The 10,631-nt window shown below is 47.5% G+C and overlaps 1 protein-coding gene across 2 annotated transcripts in view; it reads left to right on the forward strand.

Moving 5' to 3' along the window:
• Nucleotides 1-4,689: 4,689 nt before the first annotated feature.
• Nucleotides 4,690-10,631, forward strand: part of ABTB3 (ankyrin repeat and BTB domain containing 3) — a 349,230-nt gene continuing 343,288 nt past the window's right edge. For both annotated transcript variants that reach the window (XM_068278352.1, XM_068278353.1), the window contains exon 1: nucleotides 4,690-5,826. In XM_068278352.1, the coding sequence (XP_068134453.1) occupies nucleotides 4,968-5,826 (859 nt within the window). In that variant the 5' untranslated portion in view covers nucleotides 4,690-4,967. The remainder of the gene's footprint in view (nucleotides 5,827-10,631) is intronic.

Below are 10,631 nucleotides of genomic sequence, written 5' to 3' on the forward strand. Positions count from 1 at the left end.
GCCCTCATAATAAGTAGGAAGTCCGGTGGAAGGGCCTCGGGTAGTGGGTCCCACAAAGCTGGGGGTGAAATCACAACCAGAACAAGCTCACCTTTCCTCAGTGTGGCAAAATGCAGCACAAACGATCACCCTGCAGTGAGAGACTGCTATATAGTTTTCTTTTACATGCTTAGCCACGCCCTCATCCCGCCTACAGCACTGACTGAAATGCACAGTGTAAAGAAAGGTTTGATCTGGATATATGATGATAACCCCCCCCCCCCCCACTGTCCCCCAGGAAGAACATTCATACTGATGAACAGATCGCATAGATCACGGTTTCTCAACATTTGCATAACATTTATGCTTTTATTAATGACTGCAGTGGCCCAGTACCCCTGCTGTGGGTAACATCATCTACAGGGCACATCTATTTGCTAGGTTTACTCTAAAAATGTCCATGAATGCTTTGCAAACATTTATTTTAATTACCTATAAGTAGTTTTTTTTCAGGTTTGCTCATCTATGCATTATAAATGTTTAATGTCAAAACATATTATAACTGACTATAAAAAGTTCAGGTACCTCCTGTGACCAAGTAAGTGACCCCGTGGGGTACCCATACAATGCCATTTAAATGACATTGTATATGTGTTGCTGGCTGGGCGATATCTGCCCAACATCCGCTGGATGGATCAGGCAAAATGCCCGATATCGGCCGCTCCTTGTTTGGCTAAATTTTTTAACACGATTGTCGTCCGATCAGGCGAAATCTCTTTGGATGCTTCACACAACTTTTGTTGAGCGCAGGGCCGGGCCGAGGCATAGGCTGGAGAGGCTCCAGCTTCAGGGCGTACTGTAGGAGGGGGCGCACAATTCATTCAGCTGTCATTCCTAATTGTGTTTGAAGCAGAAAGAAATAAGAAGAGGGGATACATAGCAGTGACTGCAAGCCAGATAACTAGATATTAAGGTGTTGGGGAGGATGTGGGCCCTATGGCGCCTCTTAGTCTAATAGCAATCAGTGTGTGAGGGCTGGGGTGGGAGGGATGGAGGGGCGCACTTTGCTGTCTCAGCCTTGGGTGCTGGAGGACCTTGTCCTGGCTCTGGTTGAGCGTGTTTAGCTTTACTCAGGCTTTGGGCTGGAACCCACTAGGAATCCTTGCAGCACTTTTAAATCGCGCCGTCGCTGTAAGCAGCGATTCCTAGGGCGATTGCGATTGTCTTTCGCTCTTTTTTTAAAAGCACTGCACAGTAAACTGTATAGCGCTTCTGATTAGCGTTTTTTTTTTTAAATTCAAATAAACTTTATTATGCTTATCAGTTTTCCCGATGTCCGGCTTCTGTCTGTAGCCCTGTCCCCTAAAGGAGGCCCCGCCCCCCTAGGTGTGTCTCTAGGACCAATCAGAGAAGCGCCTGTGACCTCTTCTGCTAGGGGGCGGAGCTACGGACGGAAGCCGGCCATTTGGACACGCAGTAAGTATTATTAACTTTATTTAAAACTCCAAACGCTCGTCTCCCAAATTGCTGCAAAATCGCTTTACAGAGTGATTTTGCAGCGCTTCTATACATAGCATTGAGCGCAAGCGTGCTCAAAACGCTGAATGTTCTGCGACTGCGATAAACGCTAATCGCAATCGCACTAGTGGGTTCCCCATTATTTAGATGGGCAAAGCAATTTTTGCGAATAGCCGGCGATTGTCGGCGATTCAAAAACACTGCTCCCCTGCCCTGCGTTTCTGGAAAAAGCGCTTTTCCAGAGCGGTTTTGTAATTCACTCCCTGACGCAAGTCAGGAAGTGAACTCCTTGACCCGGAAATGAATAAATACAATGCATTTATTGTTAAAAACGCAATCGCTGCCCAAAGCGATTTTGCGAGCATTTTGCGATTTCCTATACCTTCCATTGAGGCAAAATCGCCTCAAAAATGGTACAGGCACCACTTTGCTGCACGCACAGCACACGAACAGTGCTGATAGGAAACTTCTCGCAGAGATTCATTGCACCAGCGTTTTGTGGGTCGATTTTAAAAATGGCCTGTGCTTGATAAAAGGCCGAAAACGCCCCTATTGTGAACGAGCCCTTTACTTAGCGCTTAGCTTCCTGCGCCTGTGCCAATGATACCCAACATATCGCCACATCCTGCTAAATATAGCGACTGCTAATAATAGCGATTATCTTTTATTCCCCCACTGCAGAAGAATAATGACACTCTCTCCACATCCCACTTACAGCGACTAATGAGGAGAAACAGACTATTAATATGTGATTTTCAAATTATTCAATTTAGGTTCCCAAATTTCTTTTCTTTTTTTTTTTTTAAATCTAATTGTGGCGGCATTATAACTCAGCGGCAAAATTTATTTTTAGAATTCTCTCGCCTGTCCAAATAAAAATAAATTAGAAAAAAAACGCCTAATGAATCATGGCAAAAAATCGCTCCCCCTAATGACGGACATGAAAAGGTGACAGCGTGCGCGGGGTCGATTAAACGCTGATGAAAGCCAGGAGTATTCACAGTTAAACTTGTGTCATTTTTAGGGTAATAGACAGGAAGCGCTTTGATCGACGGCTGACAAACACCCGACTCAAACTTTGATGACTCAGAAGAATTTGGTGACATTCTTGCTGTCAAAGTGCACCTGTCAGTGCTGTCACAACACCAATAGGGGTTCTGCACCTGTTTCCAGCTTGTTTGTCCCACTGGGGCTCATTCCCTAAAGCTGAAGAATGCTGGGGAATGTAATCAAAGCTGCCCTGGATTCATTTAAAGGAGTACTGTAGGGAGAAAAAGAATTGAATTTACCCGGGGCTTCTAATGGTCCCCCGCAGACATCCTGTGCCCACGCAGCCACTCACTGATGCTCCAGCCCCGCCTCCGGTTCAATTCTGGAATTTCCGACTTTAAAGTTGCAAAACCACCGTGCCTGCGCGGCTGTGCCCTCGCTGACGTCACCAGGAATGTACTGCACAGGCCCAGTACAGTCTGCACCTGCACAGTACGCTCCTGGTGACATCAGCAGGATCGAGGACACGGCAATGCAGGCGCAGTGGTTTTCAGACTTTAAAGTTGGAAATTCCAGAAGTGAACCGGAGGCGGGGCCGGAGCATCGGTGAGTGGCTGCGCGGGCACAGGATGTCTGCGGGGGACCATTAGAAGCCCCGGGTAACTTCAACTCATTTTCCCCCCTACAGTAGTCCTTTCAAGAGGAACTGTCGTGAAAGTAATGTAGTCAATAAAATTACTTTTTTTATTATTTACAAAATTCATTTATAAATGATTTAGTCGGTGATTGCCCAGTGTAAAATCTTTCCTGAAACTGATTTACATTCTAAGATTTATCACAGAAGATGATCCTGTCAGGTGCATCACTGCAGAATGTTTGGTTACTGAGAGTTCCAAAGCCAGTACAAAGTATACCTGGTCTCCCATAATGCACTGAGGAGAATTCCACATAGCTAAACAGCCTAGGCTGTGACATCACTCGGAAGGTGGGGCTACATACCAGTATAAAGCTATCTATAGATACAGGAAGTGTTTCTGATGCTGAAACCAGAAAAAAGCGTTCATCCTGAATAATTCGCTCCACTGTTATTTGTCACTATGATGTCTCTTTAAAATCTGTCTGCTGTTAGGTAACTATTAGCTTGCAAACCCATCCCCTGGGCCACGTCAGATCATAGTGTGGATTCCTGAAAATGAGTTAATGAATGTATAGTATATGAGAAGTTTGTGGCTTTTTGTAACCATTGTTCCCCTTGTAAGTGCTGCAGAAGATGTCAGTACTATACACATACATAATAATAATATAGGAGGACATTAGTGTATGACTATGGTAGGATTAGAGTGTGAGCTCCTCTGGGGACAGTCAGTGACATGACTATGTACTGTGTAATGTGCTGCAGAAGATGTCAGTGCTATATAAATACATAATAATAATATGGTAGGACATTAGACTATGACAGGGATTAGATTGTGAGCTCCTCAGATCACAGTCAGTGACATGACTGTGCTCTGCAAAGTGCTGCAGAAGATGCCAGTGCAGTGCTTGACAAAAAAAACCCTTCTGGTGGTGAAAGTGTTAATGTAAACAACACAGGGCTCTTGGTGTCCTCAGCTCCTACAGACCACTTGATCTACAACCTGTTGCCACCAGACAGCTGCTATCATCATTGCCATTTCCTATCCTGCACTGCTGCCTGTGGCGAGCTCAGATCCCTCGCCTGCTCTTATCTGCCACATTTTGGAAACCTCCCTCCTTTGCAATGTCCTCAGACGAGTCAAGAATGAAAAGAATTCCTTGCAATGATAATCTATCGCTCGCCTCTCCAGTCTTTCCTTTTTATTTACTATTCTATTTATTGCATTTATGTCTTTTTTTTATTAGCTTTCGACGAAGACCCCACTTCCCTTCCTCAGGCATAATAATGCGATACAAACAACTTGTAACAAAACAATCACAAAGTTATTAAACAAGCGCACGAGACCAGCGAACATCAAAGCGCAGGAGCCGCACAGCAGCAGCAGCGGCAGACTGACATTCCGAGCGCTGTCACCGCTGCTGCCTTCCCTGTGTCTGTGGCTGCTGCTCACTCTGCTGCCCAGCCGCCTCGCCATTGGTCGCTCCTCTTGGCTGTTTTGCATAGCCACTCCTCCTCACTTCTTTCCCCCCCCCTTCTCTGCTTGCTCGCCTCTTGCTATAATGCAGTGCAGGGCTGAGAGCTGGCTGGAAGGCTTGTGAGCTGCTGGGAGAAAAGGGGAGAAAAAAACCTCTGCAAATTAATACAGGACTTTCACTGCAATCATCCAAGGAGAGGAGGGTGTTTTTTTTTCCTGTGGTCGCTGTGAAGCCCCATTGCAGGAGTCAGTTTTGGGAAGAGAGAGCTGGGGAGAAGAGGAGGCAGAACTGCAGCACAGCAGCTACCTTCTCATTTTTCTTTTCATTTTCCTCCCCATAGTTTTACTGGTGCAGTATGAAGTGCAGTTATGGCAAGAAGAGGTAAGACAGCTGTGAGGACGCTGGAAGATTTGACCCTGGATTCTGGTTATGGTGGGGCTGCCGATTCCATCAGGTCCTCCAACTTGTCATTGTGTTCAGATTCTCATCCGGTAGCTTATGCCCATGGAGGAAACTGCTGGCTTCTAACTGACTCCATGCACAGTAGACACAACAGCTTTGACACGGTCAATACTGTCCTGGCTGAAGACTCGGAGGTCCTGGACTGCTCAGGACAGTGCTCCAGGCTGCCTGACCTTGAGGAAGTCCCCTGGAGCCTCGAGGAGGTGGAAGGTCTTCTGAAGAAGGAGCAGATCTTGACCGGTGCCAGCCGAGATGCCCTCTCCAAGCTGTCCACCCTGGTCAGCAGGTCCCTGGTGAGGATTGCCAAAGAGGCTCAGCGGCTGAGCCTTCGCTTCGCCAAATGCACCAAGTACGAGATCCAAAGTGCCATGGAGATCGTGTTGGCGTGGTCTTTGTCTTCCAGTTGCACCACCTCGGCCCTCGGCGCCCTCTCCCTGTACAACATGAGCACGGGCGACCGGCTCAGCCGGGGCAAGTCGGTGCGCTGCGGCCTCACCTTCTCCGTCGGGAAGTTCTACCGGTGGATGGTGGACAGCCGGGTGGCCCTGAGGATCCACGAGCACTCCGCCATCTACCTGACGGCCTGCATGGAGACCCTCTTCAAGGAGATCTGCAAGAGGGTGCTGGCCATGCCTCGCCCCGAGAAGGAGAACGAGGTGCCCAACTTTACCGCGGAATCCATGGAGCAGGCGATTAACAACGATTCGGAGTTATGGGGGTTACTGCAGCCTTTCCAGCACCTTATATGCGGTAAAAATGCAAGTGGTGAGTAGCAGCACACACAGAAAACCTTAATCAGATAAGATAAAGGGTATCTGAACTCATTGATATTCAGAGTGGTCCTCCAGTGCCTGTGTGTCAGGTTCTGCACACCAACCACAGCCTTCAGAGGGTTATGATGTATTCACAGTTGGGCGAGCCTTCTGGCATCTGCTGTAGGCGATGGTCAATATTTTGTGGTTGCCTGTGAATTATTTTTACGCTGTTGCTTGGTTTTGGCACCTTGCACAGGATGCTTTGTGACGCTGGTGACATTGTAACTGAGAATATATCGTGCTGCATAGCTGGGTTCATTCAGAAACATGGTGCAAGGAGGAGACCATGCATGACCAAGGCAGACAATTGTCATGCAGCCTTCAACAGGTGAAGGTAGCACCACTGTAGTTTTCTTCTGCCTCACTGGTACAATGTGACATCTTTTCTAGGGGGTTTCTAGGGATAGGCGGTCAATCTTACAACCTGAGTGTACACTCTTCGTGCAGTTTTGTGTTGTTTGAGGGTAGGTCCTCACGCAACGTGGATCTGTTGAGTTTGCAGAAGGAGATTGTAAGGCGTGAGGGAAGGTAAAGGTAGCCATACATTTCTCAATTATCCATCGAACGAGGAAGCAATACACTTTATTGGGTGATCAATTACAGTGTGGTTTATTGAAAGTAGATCAACTAGTGGCCCACACGCTACAAGCGAGATCCTATGGGATTCTCCTTTGCTATCGATCTAAACGATGTTGTGCCTCCATGCTCTGAAGCCAAAAATCGATTCTGTGTCGAGCAGAATCATGGGAACAGTAGCCGATTCCTTTGCGATCAACCAATATCTTCGAACCTGTCAGATTGAGTAAATTGTTAGATTCCATTGATAGAATTAGAATTTAGAGGTAGAATTGAACGTAGAGCAGAATGGAATGTAATCCATTCTCCCTCGATCCGATAAAACGATCAAATCGATTGGTCGATTGTACAGGAAAATTGAGGAATATATGGCCGGCCACCTTAAGGTTATCTTGTCTAAAGATGGCCTTAGACAGTTCCGTCTTTAAATAACCAATCAATCGTTTAGAAAGGACTGTTTCAAACTGATTTTGAATCTGATTTGATTTTTGTATTACTTGAAGAAGAGAAAAACGATCAGGTTGGTGCCAATCCAATCAAAGCTTACCGTTTTGTCCCATTACACTTTCATTTGATGAAATCCACAAAATCGCTCAGAAGCAATAGAGAACAGCAGAGGATTTGAAGCGGATTCAAATGCCTGGTACACACCATGCAATTTTCCATCAGATTTCAGACAGGTCCAATCTGATTTCCAATCGTTTTCTGATCAATTTTGTATAGAAGTGATTGGAAAATTGATCAGAAAAACAATCGAAAATCAGATCGGACCTGTCGGAAATAATCGATTCAACCATCTATCTGACGGAAAATTGCATTGTGTGTACTAGGCATAACAAAATGATGAAATCTGCAGATCAATCATTTCGATTGACCTGTGAAATGGCTATTTTAAGCGTGCGGTGGGCGACTGACGTGGGCTTTTTGTGATTTTGACAGATTTAAACAAGTGTTACCTGTACTTACTGCACTATTGCACACAGGCCATACGCTTTACAATCTGATTGTACAATCCTCATCCGATCCTCCCACTCCTATGCAATATGGGGCAGGCCAACCTGTAATCTTTAACGACACAGGTGCCGTTAAACGTGGCCACTGACAGTACAATTTTAAGCGAACTATCATATTTCAGATTGAAAGAAAAGATCGCATTTCATCGATGCAGGCCACTAAAGAACCTAACTTGCGATCCTATCTCCACCAATCACGATCATATCTATCAAGAAATCCACCAAGCGGATTATTATAATTGGTTTGATTATAGTCATTGAATCGGATTAAAAGTGGTGCCGCCAAGTGCTTGACCGATCGACGATGCGACTAAGGCTGAAATTGGTCGCATGTATCGATTGGACATGCTGCAAAATGTAGGGCCGTCATGGTTGGTTGTAAGCGCGGCGGTAATGTCGAGCAATATCGGGACGTGCGATGAACGTTACTAAACTCCCGGCGCTGTCCCCCCAATGCACAATCAGCCCCCCCCAGTGCCCAGTGTACTGTACATTACCTGTCCGTGGCCACCGCTGGCTATGGGCGCCGTCTTCCGTCCGTACACGGCCCCACGTAATTGCTGGCGTACATGTGGGTGTGTGTGACATCACAGACATGCCCACATTACTCCGGCAACCAAATGGATCGCGTGTACGGACGGAGGACATCACCTGTAGCCAGCGGCGGACATGGACAGGTAATATACAGTACACTGGGCACTGGGGGGGCACATGGAATATTGGGGGGACTTCGGTGAGGTTGCGGATGCGGTCACAAGGCAGATTCCTGATCGATCAGATCGAGAGATCTGTCTCTTGGTCGGTCTACCCACGCATCATCTAATGTATAGGCACCTCGTATGGCCATCTATCAAGAGGGCAGACTATGAATTCTGATTGCTCGTTTCCCTAATTGCTTACTGCATTCTAGAATTCTTTTTTAACCCTTGTTGTGAATAAGCCCCACTGGATGCTATCAGTGGTGTATCCATACCATCAGCACCTACTGCATTCCCAGATCCACCCTCTCCCCTCCTCCACCTCGAAGAAGGAGGGGTGTCCTGCAACATCTGCATACATCACAGGGCCTCTTTGGTGGCGAGCAGCTGACCTTAATTGCGTCAATGCGAATACTGTCTGAATTCAGTATTTATGGAATAGCAGTGGAGACGCAGGGCTTGCCAGTGTGTGCGTCTCTGTTGCACAGTATGAATGTTTTCTGCATGCAGCACTATGCAGCAGGGACCCAGTCCATGGCGATCCGATGACACCTGTGTGCGAAGGATCCCGCTGCACCTTGATTGCTTGTTATCTATGATTGGCGATAAGCGACGCGTTCCACGCTGGTTTCTCCAGGGCTGTCAGCAGTCCCGGTTTCCGTCTCTGTGTGTGTCAGCAGCGTGTACGGATCTGACTGTCCCCACATCATTGTCTGTGCGCTGGTGTGGCTGATGGTCTGATGCGTTCACTGCAGCTTCTTGCTGCTCATTCATGGCACAACGGTAATGGTTTGAATGGCTTCTTACAGCAGAGGCATGCTGCATCAGAACTCCCAGCTCTGGTGCTGGCATGCAGCCTGCAGAGTGTCTATCAGCTGTGAATTTCATAAGCGGGCTGTCAGTAGAAGGGTGGACACGTCTGACAGGTGTGTGTGTGTGTCTGTCACAGCGTGTTGGGCGTCACCCTCTGGGTGTGCTGGTGTACAATACTGCACTAGTGACTGTGCTGGTGTACAATACTGCACTAGTGACTGTGCTGGAGTACAATACTGCACTAGTGACTGTGCTGGAGTACAATACTGCACTAGTGACTGTGCTGGTGTACAATACTGCACTAGTGACTGTGCTGGAGTACAGTGCTGCACTACTGACTGTGCTGGTGTACAGTGCTGCACTACTGACTGTGCTTGTGTACAGTACTGCACTACTGACTGTGCTGGTATACAGTACTGCACTAGTGACTGTGCTGGTATACAGTACTGCACTAGTGACTGTGCCAGTGTACAGTACTGCACTACTGACTGTGCTGGTGTTCAGTACTGCGCTACTAACTGTGCTGGTGTACAGTACTGCACTACTGACTGTGCTGGTGTACAGTACTGCACTACTGACTGTGCTGGTGTACAGTGCTGTACTACTGACTGTGCTGGTGTACAGTGCTGAACTACTGACTGTGCTGGTGTACAGTACTGCACTACTAACTGTGCTGGTGTACAGTACTGCACCACTAACTGTGCTGGTGTACAGTACTGCACTACTGACTGTGCTGGTGTACAGTGCTGCACTACTGACTGTGCTGGTGTACAGTGCTGTACTACTGACTGTGCTGGTGTATAGTGCTGCACTACTGACTGCTGATGTACAGTGCTGCACTACTGACTGTGCTGGTATACAGTACTGCACTAGTGACTGTGCTGGTATACAGTACTGCACTAGTGACTGTGCCAGTGTACAGTGCTGTACTACTGACTGTGCTGGTGTACAGTGCTGTACTACTGACTGTGCTGGTTTATAGTGCTGCACTACTGACTGTGCTGGTGTACAGTGCTGCACTACTGACTGTGCTGGTGTACAGTCCTGCACTACTGACTGTGCTGGTGTACAGTGCTGCACTACTGACTGTGCTGGTGTACAGTACTGCACTACTGACTGTGCTGGTGTACAGTCCTGCACCACTGACTCTGCTGGTGTATAGTACTGCACTACTGACTGTGCTGGTGTACAGTGCTGCACTACGGACTGTGCTGGTGTACATTACTGCACTACTGACTGTGCTGGTGTACAGTACTGCACTAGTGACTGTGCTGGTGTACAGTACTGCACTACTGACTGTGCTGGTGTACAGTACTGCACCACTAACTGTGCTGGTGTACAGTGCTGCACTATTGACTGTGCTGGTGTACAGTGCTGTACTACTGACTGTGCTGGTGTACAGTGCTGCACTACTGACTGTGCTGGTTTACAGTGCTGCACTACTGACTGTGCTGGTGTACAGTGCTGCACTACTGACTGTGCTGGTGTACATTGCTGCACTACTGACTGCGCTGGTGTACAGTGCTGCACTACTGACTGTGCTGGTGTACAGTACTGCACTACTGACTGTGCTGGTGTACAGTGCTGCACTACTGACTGTGCTGGTTTACAGTGCTGCACTACTGACTGTGCTGGTGTACAGTGCTGCACTACTG

Source organism: Hyperolius riggenbachi, chromosome 3 (genome assembly GCF_040937935.1).
Source record: "Hyperolius riggenbachi isolate aHypRig1 chromosome 3, aHypRig1.pri, whole genome shotgun sequence".
NCBI classification, from domain to species: Eukaryota; Metazoa; Chordata; class Amphibia; order Anura; family Hyperoliidae; genus Hyperolius; species Hyperolius riggenbachi.